Source organism: Mirounga leonina, unplaced genomic scaffold (assembly GCF_011800145.1).
Source record: "Mirounga leonina isolate KUSES-001 unplaced genomic scaffold, KU_Mleo_1.0 Mir_418, whole genome shotgun sequence".
NCBI lineage: Eukaryota > Metazoa > Chordata > Mammalia > Carnivora > Phocidae > Mirounga > Mirounga leonina.
In genome coordinates this window covers 12,594,197-12,614,531 of record NW_023270739.1, presented here as the reverse complement: position 1 = coordinate 12,614,531, position 20,335 = coordinate 12,594,197, and the positions used below count along the sequence as shown (strand labels likewise).

The 20,335-nt window shown below is 40.0% G+C and overlaps 1 protein-coding gene across 3 annotated transcripts in view; it reads left to right on the top strand.

Moving 5' to 3' along the window:
• Positions 1 to 20,335, top strand: part of POLR3B (RNA polymerase III subunit B) — a 105,020-nt gene that overhangs the window by 25,192 nt on the left and 59,493 nt on the right. For all 3 annotated transcript variants that reach the window (XM_034987666.1, XM_034987667.1, XM_034987665.1), the window contains 4 exons: positions 2,833 to 2,955; positions 8,244 to 8,363; positions 10,056 to 10,190; positions 19,396 to 19,557. In XM_034987666.1, the coding sequence (XP_034843557.1) occupies positions 2,833 to 2,955; positions 8,244 to 8,363; positions 10,056 to 10,190; positions 19,396 to 19,557 (540 nt within the window). The remainder of the gene's footprint in view (positions 1 to 2,832; positions 2,956 to 8,243; positions 8,364 to 10,055; positions 10,191 to 19,395; positions 19,558 to 20,335) is intronic.

Sequence of the window (20,335 nt, the reverse complement as noted above, 5' to 3'; positions counted from 1 at the left end):
TCAGTGACCCGATATAGGAGGAGTTTAGTCCTTGCAGAGCAGAGCTTTGCCACTGATCATTCTTTCTGCACATATGGTGTCATTTACCATGTACTTGGCATATCTTTGCTTCATGGCTTAGAAATATTTGGAAGGCCTAAGCAGTCTGTTTAGATCCATGTTAGAACACTTGAAAATTTTATGCAGTTATAAAATTACTGCTCAGATCCAGCTTCGAGACAACTTGAAGCAATAATCCGTATGTCAAATGAGGAAGGACTTTTTCACTGCTCTTAAACACCAAACATATATAGTCTTTTTCACTTGGGAATTGCTGAACTAAAAATTAATTATTAAAATATTCCAGGTGGCTTCGGTTCAGATTTAGAGGTTGATCTGCCTCAAGAAAGGGCTGATCGGGAAAGCTACTGCCCGTCCAGCTCCAGTATTTCCTTTCTGTTGCAGTGAGACCTTCTCCTGCTATATCGTTTTGCATGCTCGGATTGGCATCTGCCCCATGTAGATCTCTTTTAGTGTTTGCACTTTCCCCCTGAGGAGGGAAGCGTGTTGCTTACAAAGATTTATTATCAATCATTTGAGAGAAGGGTGACTAGATTCTACTGCAAATTACTTGCCTTGGTGGTGTTTTTCGTGTGTTTTGATTCCGTTGAAACCCACATAACACTCTTTTGGGAGATTGACAGGCAAAAGTTGATTTATATTCTAATTAGCTTTTCACAGAGAAAGATTCTCTTCTCGCTGGCTCACAGGCCAAGGAGAAAATGTAGACGGGCCTACATACATGCCATCACTGTCAGAGTAGATGCACTACTGTCAAGGGATAATCTAGGGCTTTTTTCTTCATTTGTTTAAAAATTAGAACTGATCATTTTTTTAGGATTGCTCTCTCTTAATCCGTGAAATGCTGAGTGTTTTAGTGAACTTTAAATTTTTAATTATATTTTTAATATTTTTAAATAGTGGAGTTTGTCTAGTGTCCATTTGAACAAATGCATCATATCAAATTAGAGATAAAAAGATGAAAATTAAAGTATAGAAAAGAGATTTGTGTTGCGAGAGCATCTTTGTTTACTAAATACAGTTTTGAACGAAACAAGTTCTACATTTACGAATTTTTGTTAAGTTCAACTAGCAAATTTAATTCCAAAAGTTGGTCTGTTATCTGTGCTGTGTAACAAATTATAGCATAGTTTCTGTTGGTCAGAGATGTGGAAGTTGCTTGGCTGGGTGGTTCTGGCTCAGGGTCTTTGATGAGTCAAGATGTCAGCCAGCGCCGAAGTCACCTGAAGGCAGGACTGGAGCACGACGGGGTCTGCTTCTATCGCGGCTCCCCCACAATGGCATTTGGCTCCTCACCATCGGACCTTTCCATAGGTTGCGTGAGTGTCTTCAGGGCATGGCCACTAGCTTCCTGCAGAGGAGCTCTGTAAGAGAAAGAGCAAGCGGGAGGCTGGAGCTATTCATAATCAGGACTCCACAGTTGTACTCTGTGGCTTGCACCTTTTTTCTATAGAAGTGAGTCATTAAGCTTAGCCTACACTCTAGAGGAGGAGAATTAGTCTTTACCTTTTGAAGAGAGTGTCAGAGAATTGTTGAATGTTTTTTAAACCACCACAGTTGGCCTAAAGGGGACATAGCAGATATTTACCCCCCCCCCCCCCCCCGCCCCCAAAAGTTTCAAAACTTTCAGTCAGTTTACGTCTGTTCCTGAAGTATTCAAATCGAATTTCTGGACCACAGATTACTCGAATTCAAATGTAGAATTGTAGAATTTTGCATCCTCTTGTTCCCAGAAAGGAAGAAACAGAGGTGGACAAGGTGGTTCCACAATAGTGGTTGTGAGGCCTGTCACTGACCTTGTTTTAGCACAGACACCTCAGATCCCTCGACTTCGAGAGGTGCCCTTTTCCACCGTACTCTGGCTTATGTTCTCGGTGTTCCTCCCTCTCCCTCGTGTGTGGAGAAGTGGGCACCAGAGCATCGAAGCGTAGCTAGACAGTTATCCCCGGGTTCCATTTTCTCTGCATAGCTGAAGGAAGAATTTTAATGCAAACATAACTTTTCCCGTAACTTCTAAGAAACAGATTCTTTCTCTGCCAAAAGAGGTTTAGTGAGATTATGCTCTATTTCTTGATATGGCAGAATTCCAGGCAAATGTGTGAAGGAGTGAGCCATAGTGCCATATGGAATCTACAAAGACCTGCGTTGCCGGCTGCCACCTTGAAACACTTAAGATAAGTGGGTTTCTTAAACCTCCTAAGTGTGTTTTTAGTTTTTTTTTAAAAAATCCCTTCTTAAAAACTGCATAAAGTAGCTTGATATCTCTGGAATAGTGAGGTAAAACATCCTTTAGGAAAAATTCTTCTGGCCTAAATGTGAATGAGTTGACAATTCTCATAAAAATTAGTCTTGCGACAAAACTAATTGGAGTTGTGTTTATTTTCAGCAATGCTTATTTTCTGATTTACTACTCTTTGGCTGTTTTGTTTTAATTTTTCAGTTTGCTTTTGTAGCTGTGACCAGTGTCTCCGCTGTACCTTCCTACCTCCTTTTTCACGATGACACTCACAGGATATTTAAACATTTTAGAAGATTGCACACATGCAAAAAAGTGCTTGAGAATGTTTGTTTTCCTCTTCCCAATCAAAATTTCTGTTTCAGGTTCTTCTGCAGCTTGGGCTGGGGCTGCCAATGCCAGATGGCACTGTTTCTGAGAAAAGAGCTAGCTTTTGCTTAGAAGTAATACCCACAAACAATGCCAAATTAGCATAAGCAAATGTCAGTGCGTTAACACAAAGCCAACACTCTTTCTATCTTTTCTTTCCTTCCTAGGCCATGGGTGTTGAGAGTGACCAGGAAATTGTACAGATGATTGGAACAGAGGAGCACGTGATGGCTGCATTTGGACCCAGTTTGGAAGAGTGCCAGAAAGCTCAGATTTTCACACAGATGCAGGTGTGTCTTTTCATGTCGTCCTTTGCTGTGAAAGGGAATTGGAGATTTAGTGCTGCTCATGCATAAAGCATCGATGCAGTGACTTCTTGGGGTGTAGGTGTGGGAGGAGTTGGGGAGTTGGGAGGAACAGTAGAGAAGCTTCTTTGACTTGTGTTTTAGGAATTGGAGGAAGGAGTTTGTCTTGATAAATTATCGGCCTATGGTGTCTAACTTAGAAGGGGGATATGTGTCCAAGAGGCTTTTGTTCTGATATAATAGCAAGTACTCTTTTTTCACTTATTCGCCTGAGTGATATATGTTTTTGTTTTTTGGGTTTTTTTTTTTTTTTTTTAAGATTTATTTATTTATTAGAGAGAGTGAGTACGCGCCCAGCAAGCACACAGCAGGAGGGGCAGAGGGAGAGAGAATCCCAAGCAGACTCTGCACTGAGTGCGGAGCCTGATGTGGGGCTCCCTCTCACGACCCTGAGATCATGGCCTGAGCTGAAACCAACAGTCAGTCATTTAACCTACTGCGCCACCCAGTTGCCCCAATATATGTTTTTGAACAACAGCAAGTCTAGTGTAGATTTCTTTTCCTGCATTTCTCCTCAATTTCTCTTTTTATTCCCTACTTCCAGTTGCTTTCAGTGTTCAGTTGTATGTGGTCTCAGCCCCTTTTTCTGAATTCCCAGTGTCATCAGCAAGAAAAGCCAGGCTCAGAAACCCTTTACCAGAACAGAGCCTTCGTCGACCTGCTAAACAACTCCTAGCTGGAACTTGGGCATTTTAGGACAAGATTAGTTCCCCACCGTCATATATATGCTAAACATAACAAAAATAATAAATAATAATAAAAATAATTGTACTTCCTGCCCTTGTGACAGGGAGCTCTCACAGCCACACTTCGGATGCTTAGTCCCACATTCGTAAAGTACTTTGCTAAGTATCAGTCAGTGGCGGCCTCATAGCCATCCTGGGAGGTAGGGAGTCCTGCTGGAGAAGCACCACAGACAGTTCTTACTTACCCATGTGTACACTGTCTAGTCTGTGGGTTACTTACAACGAGGTATAAATTCCAGGCTGCTTTTTTCTTGTTACTCAGGATGCTTATAGAGTTAGCATTTTCCCACTTACATCTGTTAGTGTGTGTTCTGAAAATCACACCACTATTGATATTTTCATGGACTGAGCCAGACAGACATTTAAAGTTAATCATCCTATGTAAGTGTATATAATTCCGAAGCACAAATCAGTAGGGATTATTCTTATCCCTGCCTCCTCCTTTTGATGCAGCTGAGTAAGAGTCAACTCAAGTTCTTGGGCAGGGCAACATCAGGAGAAGTTGGGATTTAGGAGCTTCTATTTTTGGTCTTTATTGAAAATGAAATATTTAGGGAGCATGAGTCTTTGTTACGAACTGGAATTATATTGTCCAAGGGTTCTAAGAACATGAAGAGGACATGTAAAGAAATACCCAGGAGTTGGCTCAATTTGGGGAGATACACGCTCTCCTTTAAAGCCGTGTAATGCTCGGGAAGAGCAGTTTACCTTCATGATCCCTCAGTGGATTCAGTGAGATCCATTTTTCCTTTTATAACAAACAGCATCATTGTTGCTCAGATAGCTCTATAACCCTAGCATTGTAAAGCTGGGTGAGCAGGGCTAAATAGTGGGTTACAAATCATTTATTTCTCCTAAATAGGTGCTGACAGAAAATGTTAGCTAACTGAATGAGAGAAGTTCAGTTCAGGATGGGAGTATGCAAATGGGGGTGTAAGATTGACATCGCTCATGCTGTATGCTGGATTAGAGCACAGATTAATAATTTGCAACTAAGAAGAGGCTTTCGAGGCATGGGTAATCCAGAATGGTTGATAAGTGGAACATATGAGTTCGGGCAATGTGGATATTGTATGTTTTTCTAAGTGAGCTTGCTTTATCCGGTACTGGTCCCTACTTACTGCTAGGTCGCCGCGGCAAGGGTTGGCACATCTGAGTTTATCTTACGCTCTAGAGGACACTAAATGGAGAGGATCCTAGGTCTGATGTCCCGATCTTACCACGGAGGAGTTCCATTCCTTTCCCGGCCCTGAGCTAGTCATCAGGAATCAAAGAAAAAGATGACGCAGCATCTAGTAGGAGTGACATACCTGTAAATAGTTAAAATATAGTGTGGTCTGAAGCGGCATGGAAGCACTTAGTTCCTTCTACGTAGGGAATTCACAAAGCAGAGAAAAAGGAGTGGGGTGAGGAAGGGACACCTGCGCTAGGTTTAGAAGCACAGAAATTTCCCAGGCACATAATCATGGGCAGGAATTCCAAGATAAAGAATCAGGAATCCCAGACCTTTCCTCTAACTAACTGAAAGCCAGTTTAAAAAAAAATGCATTCATTGTTGTTAGAAGATTGTCCTCTTCTTTAAAAACTTTTTATCGTGGATAAACTTCAACATACACAAAGTATACAGAAGAGTATTATGAACCCTCCTGTGCCCATCACCCAGCTTCAATACTTAGCAGCACTCTGCCATTTTTGTTTCATCTAAATCTCCACCTACTCCTCACACCCACTGTTTGATTAGTTTTTAATACTTCATTTTTTTAGGTAGAATTTATGTGTGCTGAAATGTACAAATGTACATAATTTTGCATAAGATGTAGAATATTTTTCCATTACCCCGGGAAGTTCCCTCATGTCCCTTCTTAGTCCTTTTCACCTCCCTCCTCTGATTTTCTTCCCTGCTGTTCTGATTTTTCACTACAGGTTAATGTTGCCTATTTTAGAACTTTATGGAATTGTGAAGAATATACTCTTTTTGCGTCCAGTTTCTTCTGCTGAGTGTACCGGGTGATATTTTATGTCATTTGTCCATTATTGCTGAGTAGTATTCCATTGTATGACTGTCCCACAGTTTATCTTTTCCTGTCGATGGACATTTCGTTTTTTCACTCTGGGTCTTATGAATAAAGTTACTATAAACATTCCTGTACAAGTCTTTGCCTGAACAGGTCAGCATGTCTCTTGGATAAATACCTACAAATAGGATTGCTGGATCAAAGAGCAGTTGTGTATGTAACTTTTATAACTGCTAAACCTTTTCCCAAAGTAATTGTATCATTTTGCAGTCGTTCTCCCCTCACCTCCCCCCCCGCCCCTCAGTGTGTGAGAGAGTTCTGATTGCTTCATGTTCTCACCGACATTTGGTCTTGTCTGTCTTTTCAACTTTAGCCATTCTACTACGTATTGGGTGGTGTCTATACTGCTTTGGTTTTAATATGTATTTCCCTGATGACTAATGATGTTGGACACTTTTCATGGACTCACTAGTGACTTTGTGCGTGAAGTATCCAAATCTTTTGCTTGTTTTCCTCACTGAGTTGTCTTTTTATTTTTTTTATTATTTTTTTTAAAGATTTTATTTATTTATTTGACAGAGAGAGACACAGCGAGAGGGAACACAAGCAGGGGGAGTGGGAGAGGGGGAAGAAGGCTTCCCACTGAGCAGGGAGCCCGATGTGGGGCTCGATCCCAGGACCCTGGGATCATGACCTGAGCCAAAGGCAGACACTTCACCAAGTGAGCCACCCAGGCTCCCTGAGTTGTCTTTTTAGTACTGAATTTCAGAGTCCCCTTTTTAAAAAAAGTATCCTGAATATAATTCCCTTGTCAGATTTATTATTGTAACTATTTTCACTCTGTCCATTGCTTCCCTATTCATTATTGTAACTGTGTCTTTTGATGAGTAGTTTTAATTTTGATTAAATCTAATTATCAAGAGGTTTTTGTTGTTTATCTTATGGTTATCAATTTCTTTCTTTTTTTTTTTTTTTAAAGATTTTATTTATTTATTTGAGAGAGAGAATGAGAGAGAGAGAGAGAGCACATGAGACGGGAGAGGGTCAGAGGGAGAAGCAGACTCCCTGCCGAGCAGGGAGCCCGATGCGGGACTCGATCCCTGGACTCCAGGATCATGACCTGAGCCGAAGGCAGTCGCTTAACCAACTGAGCCACCCAGGCGCCCTCAATTTCTGTGTCCTGTGTAAAGAAATTTCACCTACCCTAAGGGCAAGAATATATTCTGGTTTTTTTCTTCTAGAAACTAGTTTTAGTTTCTATATTTATGTCTAAAATCCACTTAAACTAATTTTTGTTATTTGGTGTGAGGTGTAGGGGTCAAAGTTAATTTTTTACTTTGTAGATATTTAGATGTAGATTTGTTGAAAAGATTTTCCCCTGCCTGTTTAATTGCTTTAGCACTTTTGTCAAAAATCCTCGGACCATAAAAGCATGGGTTTATTTCTGGACATATTTTGTTCCATTGATCTGTCTGCCCTTATGCCATTCTCACACTGTCTTGATTACCGTAGCTTTCTAATCAAAAGCATGTAGTATAAATCCTCCAACTTTACTCTTTCGAGAGTGTTTCAGCTATTCTAGGTCTTTTGCATTTGCATGTCAATTTTAGAATCAATCGATTTTTGGGTTTTTTTTTTTTTTTAATCTTTCTTTTTAAAGATTTTATTTGTCAGAGAGAGAGAGAGCGCACACAAGCAGGGGGAACGGGCAGGCAGGGGGAGAAGCAGGCTCCCTGCAGAGTAGGGAGCCCAGTGTGGGGCTCGATCCCAGGACACTGGGATCATAACCTGAGCTAAAGGCAGACGTTTAACTGACTGAGCCACCCAGGCATCCCTTATTTTTGTTTTTTAAAAAACCTGCCAGGAGTATTAATTTCCAGGAACAATTACGATGTGTCTATTGGTCAGTTTGGAGAGAATTTTAACAGTGAGCCATTTAATACTATTAAAGCTTCCAGTCCATGAAAACAGCGTAACCCTTGATTTACTTAGGTTTTATTTTCCCTCAGTGGTGCTCTGCAGCTTTCAGGATAGAGGTCTTCACATGGGGTGATTCCTTTTTGAGGGGAAAAAAGTACAGCTCCAGAATATTAACTGTGGACTGTGGTTCTCTCTGGGTGGAGGGTTGGTGGCTTCATATACATCATGTGTATATATATGTGTGTGTATATACACATCTTTTCACTTGCATATTCTAAATTTCCTACAGTGATCATGTATCAATTTTGTAGTAAGAAAGCAAATTATAAAAAGGGAACTAGTTTAAGGGACAGCATATAATGCTACTTTGTTATTGATTCAAGACGAATGTTGATTTTTGACTAAGCCTCATGCAGCATTCTCTGTAGCTAGGATCCTCATCTTTTTGTTTATAGTGTTTTGTGTGGATTGGTGTTTAATAAATTCCCTCCGATGGGTGTCATTCAAACATTATGATATTCTGTTTTTATAGGCATTAAAATATATAGGGAACAAAGTAAGGAGGCAAAGGATGTGGGGAGGTGGGCCAAAGAAGACAAAGATAGAAGAGGCAAGAGAGCTCCTGGCTTCTACCATCCTGACGCACGTGCCGGTGAGTAGCATCTGTGCAGGTGAGAACTGTGGTCCTCCGGGGCCCGTCTGCTGAAGAACTCTGAGTGCAGGTTTACGTTATTTAGTTCCATAAGAAAAGAGAGAGACCCTAAAAAGACTGGGCTGCCCCCTGGAAATCACCTTCTGTTATCAGTAGTTTATTTGAACTTCGGGAATGTTAGCCATATGCTCTCATTAGCATCATGTTTATTTTCTCGTGGGTCTTGTTTCAACCTAAAATTAGTTTCCTGTATTCAGACAGGTATGAGTGCTGCTACTCGATTTCATGGTTTTGAAGGACAGAGATGGTGTTAGATGCTTTTAAATGAAACAAGCTTACAGTGCCTTGCTCATATACTCTCTTTTATTGTAAAATACGTAACATAAAATTTACCATGTTTAAGTGTACGGTCTGTGGCCTCGAGTACATTCTCACTGTTGTGCTACCGTTACCACCATAGATACTTCTTAAAATCCTGGACGGTTCACCTCTTAGACCTTGAATTTTAGAGGTCACATCGTCCAGCCTCCTTTACTTGCAGTGAAGATGCTCGGGTCCAGACAAGCTGGATGGTTTGTCTGGTCCCCCAGCTGGTTACTGGTCAGAGAGAGAGCTAGAATCCATCTTCTCACCCTTGATATAGTTGACCCTCGAATAACACAGGTTTGAACTCCATCAGCCCACTTATAAATGTGTTGTTTTTTTTCTTTAAGTATAGTACAGCACTGCAAATGTATTTTATGATTTTCTTAATGAAATTTTCTTTTTTGTATGTGACTTTATTATAAGAAAATAGTATATAACGATCAAAGTATGTGTTAATTTACTGTTTATGTTCTCAGTAAGGCTTCTGGTCAACAGTAGGCTAGTAGTAATTAAGTTTTGGCAGAGTTAAAAGTTATACACAGATTTTTGAATGTGTGAGGGGTCAGTGCCCCTAACCCGTGTTGTTCAAAGGTCAATTGTATTTACTTCTTATTCATTTATCATTAAATAGAGGTTGGTCATGTTGGCATGTGGGGTGTGGGCAAGAGTAATCATTTCTCTTTAATATAATGTTACTCTTTTTCTAAGTGATAGAATTATTTGTTAGACAATCTTGCTAACCAAATAGTTTGGTTTATAATGAGTTACCACGTGTATTTTTCATGAATGATCTAATTCAGGGGTTACATACTCTACCTTCAGGAGTTGATCATAAAGGAAAGTCAAGGGCTCTGTGGAAGTGGACAGTGACCACCTAAACACAGGAATTTCTTACTTTAAAACATCTTGCTGGCTAAAAAACATACAGATCTCTGATTCTGCCCTTGGGCTGCCAGTTGTAGGTGTTTTGAGCTAATTCAAAGAATTAGAAAATTCTTAATATGAAACCTGGGACTCAACGGAATTTTAAACTCCTCTGGATGACTGGAAAGACCATTTAAAAGTCAAAAGCAAGAGTGAGTGTCTCTGGCTCTCCAGTGCCTTTCCAAGCAGCCCTCTGTCCCCAGCAGAGTGTCCTGGCCTTCTGCCCTGGTGCCTGGGGACCCAGAGAAAGGAAGTGGCAAGTACAAGTTCGCAGACCGGCCCAAGGAGGGTTGGCGGGCGCCACCTCTTCGGAGGAGTGACATGACATGTACAGGGAAGGAAGAAGTTGGTAGTGGTTAACATGCATTGTCTCCGAAATTTTTTCTAACTCCTGAATTACAGGTTAAAGAATTCAATTTCCGAGCGAAGTGTATCTACACTGCTGTGATGGTGCGAAGAGTAATTCTGGCCCAAGGAGATAATAAAGTGGATGACCGAGACTACTATGGTAACAAGCGATTGGAGTTGGCAGGACAGGTGATTGAATTACTTTATGTCAGCAGGCCTGAGCTTCAGGTGTGGGGTTCAAGGTTTTCCAAAGCATGCACGCTTCCTCGGAATCCCAATATTAAATAAAAGGGGAGCCTCCCTGCCTACCTTTCCTTCCCCTGCAACTCCTCTGTGGAATTACGGAAGTTTGATGGCTCTATAGAACCAAGTGTAGCTCTTGAGCAGGGCTCCCAGGATCCCTGGTAATCCTGCATCAGTGCACCTTTCCAGCCTTGCTTCTGCCCAGGCAGGCCACTTCCACCTTCCCGAGCACACCGGGATGCTCTTTCATCCTCCCTGCCTTCGAGTTAGTGGTCCCTGCCTCGTCTCCCTCTTCCCTCCCCCTAGTGAGGAGCTCCTGCCCATTCTTCATTCTTGGAGTCACCCTCTCTGAAACCTTCTGTGAACCCCAGGAGAAGTTAGTTGCTCTGTCTTCCAAATGCCAGTGGCACTTGGTTCAGGTCTTTATTTACATGCTGAAGTATACATGATTCTTCACCTGCAAGCTTCTTCTCCCCCCACCGCCCCTTAGACAGTAAGCTCATTGAGGACAGGAATCACTGAGATTCATCTCTCGAATCCCCATGTAAAGCTACTAGGCACCAGAGGATGCGTCAGTGAGTGACACTCTGTGAGGCACCTGCTTTCAAACGTGCATTTTGGTAGGAGAGAGAGACAGTGAACAAGTGAACAGGAAAGAAATGAGATAATAGGAAACAGTCTTATGTGTTTAAAGAAAACCCCAAACAGGCTAATGTTGAGAGCTGGGGTGTTGGTGGAGGAAAGGGATGTTACTTCGTCAGGATGATCAGGAAAGATCTCTTTGAAAAAAGTATGTATTTTAAGCTGAGCCCTCAGACATTCCCGCCTAGACTTGAATGAGAAGAAGTCCGTCTCTCGCAGCCTTGGGAACTGCATTCCAGCAAGAGACCCTTGCAAGGGCGTCCATCCCCGTACAGTTCCGGCCTGGGGAGCCGGAGGAGGATCACTGAGCTGGACTGCGTGAGGTGTGGGGATGAGGAGGACATTGGAGAACTAGCGCGTGGGCCATGGAAGGGGGTTTGGATTGAGTTTTCCATGCTGTGGAAAACCATTGAAGAGTTTTAACCAGGGAGGTGACAGGATCTGATTTTCAGTTTAGGAAGATCAGATCTGGAGACGAACAGGCCAGGAAGTGACCCAGTTAGGAGGCTGTGGCAGTATTCCAGATGACAGATGATGGTGGCTAGGATAACAGATACTACAACTAAAATTTAAAAACTAGGATTAAAAAATGATAGCAATTTTAGATTTTAGAAAAGGGTTACTGTCTGGACTACTGGAGAAGTTCTGTGTGGTTAATGGTCAGTGCTAGCAGGTGGGTTTTTCCGCCACCTTCAGATTGACCTCTGTTCAGGGTATTATGGTATCCCCACCACCATCAATCCCAATCTTTACAGTTTCTTAATTGGAAAAAACCATGCTGTTAAATGAGGCCATTAAAAAAATGTTGATTGTTTAGAGGAATAAGGAGTGGAGTCAGGAGAGGAGAGACTATCCTGTTGCTTAAAAAATTAGAATTAAAAAGAGGGTTCCCATGTGCAAGAAAACATTGCTTTATAAACAATGTAAAGACATAAAAGGCATTGTGTTGGCAAAAATGTGTAAAAACAATAGCTGCTAATTTCACACCCCATGGGACGAGGGAGTATAAATGTGCTTCAGCTTTAGATAACAGCGCTGCCTCCACTGGCCAAGTGGGTTCACAGAGCTTTCCCTCAGTCTTTCTGCCACCAGAGGGCTGGCAGGCCGGCCGCCAGTAGAGGTGTGAGCAAAACCTACCGATTTCAGGCTTAATCTTTTCACCTACCTTTTCTTTTTCGGTAATGTGTTCATTATTTGCTGAGCATTACTCTATTCTTTGTCTGCGAATTTTTTGTTTCTAATGCAGCTTGCTTTGTATGGGTGAGATATGGAACGACACCAAAAATCCGGCACCCAGGAAAGCCAGGGATTTTCACCCTGTGACAAAAGACTGCCGTCTTGACTTCAGAGATTGCCTAATCCCAGCTGTTCTGATAATGTAATTAAGGCTGCCTAATGTCTTTAATTTTGCAACCAGTTTGTGTGAAAAGGAGAATTTGGCACTCTGAAGGCTTAACACTAAATAGCAATCTCAAGGCACCTAATTAGAATTCTCTGACATTAAGCTAATTGGTGAAACTGTATTTCAGCAGCTTAACTTCTTTATTAATTTTTTTTAGCATTTTCATTGCAAATCAGTTGATGAGCTGTCAGCATTTTTTTTTTCCCCTTAAATATAATTTGCTCTTTAGTGTTCCTGTCGTAAGAAGGCTGGAAGGCCTCGTACCAGCAAGGAAAGGTGTTGAATATTATCACCAGCGCTTCATCTCTTTTAATCATTTTACTCTTGACCTAAATAATGTGGCTTATGGTGCAGCGTGGCCCTGTAGTCTCTCACTGCCCTGTGAACTGGAGAACGGAATTTCTCTTAAACCGAAAATCTAGAGGTGGAGAAAGAAATCTAATGAAGCAGTCGTCGTTCTGTTGAGCATGCCCTTGTGTTTTACTTGTTTAGGATGAGGTGCGTTTCCTTGTGTTTGAAGCAGGGGGCCACAATGAATTCAGCTGGAGTCCAAAAATCTCTGTCATACTTTGAGACACAAAAGTCTAAGTGTAAGGGGCTAATTGAAATGGAGCCGGGCTTCTGTGGTTTAGGTGAAGGGCACTTGCTTCTATCCAGGACGCTTACTCAAGTCCCCTTTTGCCAGTTTGCACAGGAAGTTGCTGCAGTGGGGGCGTCTTCATCCCACTCACCCCTCCGCCCCTGCTTCCATTCCCACATCCTTCCTTCCCATGAGTGAAGCTGCTGGGTCTGAGTGGGAGAAGGGATTAAGCTCTCTGAGGAGGAAGTTTTCTTTTTTAGAACACTTCTGACATGGTACATGCAAGTCGAGGATCCTGCCTTTCCTCTCTGCAAAGCTGATTTTAGTAGAAAAGTGGAAGGACATGCCTAACTTAAAATCACATACCACTTTGGAAATTCTTACTTCAGGAGTAAGGTGCTCGAGGAGAAGACTCTTTGGCTTTCAGTATCTTCTTCCTTGTGAGGCCAAAAACTACCTACGGGTTATAAACATTGAAGAATATAGTCAGGATGGAACTTGGAAAATCTTTAGCTTACCTGGTTTCACTGAGTTTCAGAATTCCCTTGTAAGTAGACAGTTTATATGTCACACCCCTGTGATATTACTTTAATGCTTTGTTAGGTAACTTACATTACAGATATGTCAAGCTTTTTTCTTCCTCTTTTAAAGGGAAAAAAATGCCTACAAAGGGGAAAAAAAAAAACCGAATTAATTTTACAGAGGAATTTAAGTACTTGTAATATCCATTATATTTGATTATTGAAGAAGTGTACCTGCTATTTATTAGTAGTGAGCCACCTCTTTAGTTTCAAGAACTTTTTATAAACGGTGTTCTGGTTGTATGTTGCTACGTTGCATGCTATCCCCAAACAACCACCGTTAAAACATTATTAACTCACAGTTTTGTGGGTCAGGAGTTCAGGCAGGATTTGGCTGTTTGATTCTTCTGTTTCACATGGTGTTGATGGAGGTCAGTTGGTAGTGTTCCGCTAACGGGTGTGGGGAGGGCTGGAAGGCTCTTGGCTAGGACCTGACCTGTCCAGTGCTGTGCCATCGGGTAGCTCCGGGCTCCGCACGAATGCTTCCCATGAATGAGACAGAACCCATCTGGCCTTCATGACCTAATTATTTATCAGCTTTATTTCTACTGTATTGGAAGAAGCAGTTACAACCTCCACCCAGACTTGGGCCACACCTCAGGGGTCAGTCAGAGATTTGGGCTAAGTTTACACACATAATTTGGGGCTTTTCTCCCGTAGCTCAGATCTTTTTCATCTGGGTCTTCAATCCAGTAACATTGCGGGTCTCTGTCCGAGGTTTAGCTTCTCAACGTAGCTTGGACCCTTCTTACCAATGTGGCCTCCCCTTAATTGAAAAGCCTTAAAAACAGGAAATGCACCCAGTGCCAGTCACTTCTGAGAAACGTTGGCTTTCCTCCAGTTTCTGCCTGCTTTTGGACAATCTCCGGTGACTTCAGGTAGTTTTAATAGTTTGTCCGGAGTTTATAACTATTATCAGCAGGTGAGTCCATCTGATAGGAGCTAATCTACCAATTCTGGAAACAGAACCATCCTTGTCTGTTTTTAGGACTTCCTATTCCATTTCATTGATTTGGCTTCTGTGCTTACACTGTTTCAGATAGTCACCATGGTTTACTATAATTTAATTTTTATTACGTAATTTTAACATGAAAATAAAAATTGAAATGTTACATACGTCGGTTATGAAGGGTACGAACAAAATCACCCTCAGAGCCGCTCTCAAGTAATTCTTAATAATCAACCGTTATTAATACCATTCCATTTACCGATGTATTTCTTCCTTATTCTATTCCTCTTTTTCCCCCATCCTGAGTTTTTGCACTTTTTTTATTACATCATTAAATTTTTAATTAAAAAAATTTTAAATATTTAAATATTTTATTGCAATATAAGTTTTGCTTATTTTTGAGTTTTGTAAAAATAGATTCATGCCATATACATTTTTCTGTAACATTTTTCTTCACTCAGCATTGTTTTTAATATCTATATTGTTGCATGTCACTGTACTTCCAGTTTTATATTATATTCTGTTGTATAGAATATGATGTGATATAGAAGATATAGATATGTTTATGATAAAAAACACAAATATATTTATGATAATTTGTGATAAACAACATAAGTGTATTTATGATGAATAACATTTATGATAAATATATTTATAATAAATAAAATATTTATAATATATTTATGATAAATATAAATAATATAAATATTTATGATAAATAATATATAAAGGTATATATTTATGATAAAGATTATTCTACTGATCATTCCTTTGTATGATTTCCCTTTTAAAAAAATACTAACATTCTTATATTTTCTGGTGCCCACATGCAAGAATTTCTACAAATAGGAATGCCTAGGGTGGGAGGATGGGTTAGCCTGGTGGTTGGTATTGAGGAGGGCACATTCTGCATGGAGCACTGGGTGTTATGCACAAACAATGAATCATGGAACACTTCATCTAAAACTAATGATGTAATGTATGGGGATTAACATAAGAATAAAAAAAAAATAGGAATGCCTAGTCCTGGAGTCAAGTTAAATCTTCAGTTTAACTGGAGAATGTCAAACTAGTTTCCCAAATATTTGTATGTTGTACTGTGTAGGAGTTCCTCATGATCTCCATCCTATGCCTTAGTATCAGACTTTGAACACTTTTGCCTTGTGGGTGTAAAGTGGCATCTCCTTGTGGTATTGATTTGCATCTTTCTTATTGATTTAAAGATTTTTTTTTTAATTCTGGATTTTGCTGACGGTATCCTCATGGTGTCTTTATGTATATATACATATATATTCCTCTATATTTCTCTCTCCTTTAAATTTCTTGTAAACCAGGAGTTAAATTCAGAGGCTAGATCGTATTCAAGATCTTTTTTTTTTTTTTGGCTAGACTGCTTCATGGGTTGCATTGTACAGTTGGCTGTTGTATCCTATTAGGAAGAATATGACTGGTTGTATCTACACTTTGTGTCATTGGAATTGATCACTGGGCTTAGGTGTTTGGGGCCCTTATTCATCTATTGTAAAGTTCCCCATCAGCTTTTCTTCTGATGGTTTTAACAGCTGATGATGATCATTCCATTATCCATTGTTTGATTAGGGCATGCAAAATAGTGATACTCTAATTTACTCTTTCTGCTTTTTTTTTTTAGCTAGAATTTTCAGTAAAGAATACTTTCCATTATCATCTCTTTCGTTACTCTGAGACATAATTTATATGGGAAAGGCAGGGTAAATGCTTGTTAGATTTTTTTTTTTTTTTTAAACCAGTTTACGGAATACTGATTTAGCTCACTCATTTCTTCCACAGATGAAAGGTTTTTTTTTTTCTTTCTATCAACATAAACTTAGGAGTTTTAACATTTTTATTTTAATGTTAGAATAAGCATCTCATTAAAAAAAAAAGCCTGCTAGTTTTTTTATTGAGATTTTGATTAAATTTATAGAATAATTTGGGTTAGAATTGACATCTAAATAATACTGAGTTTTCTAATCCGCGAACATAGTATATCTTTGCTATTGAGATTCTCTTTAATGTCTCTCAGTAATGTTTTAAATACAATTTCTTTTTGGGTGGCTCAGTCAGTTAAGCACCTAACTCTTGGTTTTGGCTCAGGTCATGATCTCAGGGTCATGAGATAGAGCCCTGCATTGGGCCCCGTGCTCCTCATTGAGTCTGCTTGAGATTCTTTCTCCCTCTCCCTCTCTGTCCCGCCCCCTGTTCGTGCTCTCCTTCCCTCTCTCTCTCTCTCTCTCAAATAAATAAATCTTTATAAAAAATTTAAATTTCTTTTTGTATACTAACCTTGTATCTTGCAGGCTTGCTAAACTCACTGGTTCTAGTAGGTTTTTTTTTTTTTTTTTTAAGATTTTGGGATTTCTTATGTGGACATACAGTTTATCTGCAAGTAATGACAGTTTTACTTCTTCCTTTCCAACATTTATATATTTTCTTTTTCTTGCCATAGTGCACTGAATGGTACCCCCAATACCGTGTTGAATAGAAGTGGTAAGAATGGGCATTCTGTCCTATTCCGCAATTTTATAAAGCAAAGCTTTCAGTTTCCTGCCCTTCCCTGTGGTTTCGGCCCCTGCTATGTACCAGTGCAGGATCCTTGACCCAAGCATGTTTCCTGTTCCTCTCCCAGGGAAAGATGCAGTTTGGCTTCTCTTCCTCCTCCATCTGGCCTTATACTTTTTCCTGGAATTGGTGGCCAGAGGGTTTGCTGGCCTTCCTCCAGCAGTAGGTTTGCCGTTGCTTATTACTGGATGTAAGGCTTATGGTGGGAGCAGGGGGGCTTTCCTCTCCAGCCTCAGGGACAGAAGGCTTCTATCCCTCTCTCAGTGCATGTCCCCTTTATCCTGGAACTATATTGGCAGGAGGGTTTCCTGACGGTTCATCTGAGCAAAAGTCCAGGGAAATAGGTTTTTTTGCTTGTTCCAATGAAAGAATCTTTTTCAGTCTTTTGTTTGACTCCAGTCTTTTGGGAGCACTCCATGGAAAAGAACTTGTGAGTGCAGATCCTCTTGTGTCTGAGGTTCCGAAGGGTTCTAAGCTTCCATGGTAGCTCACATTTGGCATTTGAGAAGTCCTTAAAATTTTGTCCTATTTCTTCTGTGGCAGACGTCATCTCTGTCATATGTCCTGTCTCTCCCTAGATAGACTGTCACCCCTTGTATTCAGTTCCCCTGGGTGCCTTGCAACCTTACCTCTCAGCTGGACCAGAAATATATGATTTTTGTAGTTGATTTATCTTTTTTTATTATTAGAGTGGAAGGGATACTGTTTTCTGGCTTTCTACTTCCTACTGGATGTGGAATTTACAAATCTTTCTTAAGCCCTCCACTCCCTTCAGATCCTAGCCTTCTTTCCACCTCTGCTGTTCATCTGTTTCATGAAATCAGTCGTTAATACTGTCATCCAATAATCTTAGCATGAGGGCTTAAATACTTTATTTTTTTTTCTAGCATAGGCTGAACTGTCTTGTTTCAAACTTTACTTTGGTCTCTGTTGCCTTTACATCATTCTCTGCTTATGTAGACTTGTGCCCAGACCACTGGTCTGAGGATTGGTGTGAGTCCGTGGTCCAGTTTTCACTGGTCTGGAGAAGAATGAGCAAGGATGGCTGGTATGAGTTTTATCAAGCAAATTGTATTTACTTTTTTGTGGTTTTCTTCTGAGATTATTTGCTCTGCCATTTTTTGATGTTAAAATGTCCTTTTGAAAAATGAGATATGATGTCAGAGTAATTGGTGGGTATTGTATTATAATCTTTTTATAAGAAGATATGACACACAGACAGAAAAGTGCCTGAAACATAAATTTCAGCTTACCAAATTGTTACAAAACAAATACTTTTGTAAATAGCACTCAGATCGAAAAATAAAATCATTTGAACACTTTAGTAGAAGTCTCCCCCACAACATGCTCCAGACTGATCAAAATCCTCCCCTTAGCCTGATTTTTATGGTATTCATGTCCTTGCTTTTCGCTAGAGTTTTGCCATAGAATTTGAGTTCAGTTTTGCTGGTTTTAAGCCTTATGTAAATGGAATCATACCATACATATTCTTTTGTGTGTGGCTTCTTTCACTCAGTATTACACTTTTAAAGATCCAGCCATGATCTTGTTCATTTCATTTCATTTTTGTTCATTTTCATTGCTTTATAGTGTTCCATCATTTCAGAGTATGCCACAATTTGTCTAATTAAATATTATTTGTATGGCTTTCAGTTTTTAGCTCATACAAATAATGCTGTGAACATCTTGTATCTGTATACAGATGCACATTTCTGGAGGGCAGTGATTCTCAAGGTGCCCTTCCCCCACCAGCAGCTCTGGCATCTCCTGGGAACTCGTTAGAAATGCAAATTCTTGGACCTATTGAATTAGAAACTGTAGGGGTGGGGCCAGCAATTTGGTTTTAACAATCCTTGATCGTGATTAACATGCATGCTGAAGTTTGAGAAGCTCTGCTGTGGGGATGTACCTAGGGGAGGAACTGAGGGGGCTTAGGGAAGACTAGATTAATGGCGAACTGTCCTCCAAGTAGTTGTACCAATTTACATTTTTACCAGGGATATAGGAGAGGTCCAAATGACACCACATCTTTGGTGTTGTCAGACTTTCTTTTAACGGTAATTCTTCTCCCACACCCCCTTTTTGGGGTTTTAGTTATCTTTATTTGTAAAATTAAAACTTAGGTTACTGGTCAGTGAAATCTAAAAGTCTGGAAGTGACTGGTCTAAATTAAATGTCTTTGAGTGCAGAAATTGTGTCATCATTTTTTTTGCTCTTATTCCCAATGCCTAGTATGGTGATAAGCACATAGAAAAGTACATATTTATCAAATTGAATTTTAAAATATTTCTTCATTATTAAGCAGTTTCCCCATCGTTTTTAAAAAGTTTAATAAACACCTAAAGTTTATTAAATAGACTAATAATGCATTTTGAAAGTTCACCATATATATATATATATATTTTTTTTTTTTTTAGCTTTTATCACTACTTTTTGAAGATTTATTCAAAAAATTTAATTCTGAAATGAAGAAGATTGCAGACCAGGTGATTCCTAAGCAAAGAGCAGCTCAGTTTGATGTCGTGAAGCACATGCGTCAGGACCAGATTACCAACGGCATGGTGAATGCCATTTCTACAGTAAGTCTTCAGTCATTTGTTTAGGGTTTTGTGACTTAGTTATATATCTGTTCCATGGAATGGAAGTTTAAAGGACTTGGGGACTCTAGGTGAAAAAATATATTTAAAGGTTGTTTACAAATCATAAATTTTCTACTTTGAAAGACAATGTACAGTTTAAATGTTAATCACTAGGAATTTTGCTACTATGTAGCTTTATTGCCAAATTATAGTCCTTGTTCTATAAGGCGATAAGAAAACAGATCCTCTTAAGTAGAGGAAAGATCTTTTTGTTTAACTGGTAATAGCCATTCTTTTAATGGATACTTCTTCCCATTTTTTTCTGTAATAAAACTGACATAGTGCAAGTAGGTTTATTAATGATAACTTTTGTCCAAAACAATACAAAATGTTTCATTTCATTGTAGGTTTATTTTCCTCAAAGGGCTATCAGCTGTTCCTCACGTGAGTGATGAATTCAGGCCTGGGCAGCTGCTGTCTGTGCAGGGCCCCTGGCTGTTCATAAAGGGTTATCAGATGGGTTTTGGCTCCCTTTCTTAATGCATCACAACTATAGGTCTATCTGATGAAGTCTAGTCGTGTTTTGTATGCCAGACATAAAATTGGTTTTACAGATGGGATTTCACCCCAACAGAATGGTATGGAATAACACGTTGATTCCCTTAACAATGAAAGAATTAGTGGCAGACTTGCTGCAGTGAGTGTCTTTAGAAACTAGCCAGTGGGTCTGTGCGGGCAGCCCTGCAGTGACAGCTCCCTCTAACTGGAGCTGACCTGG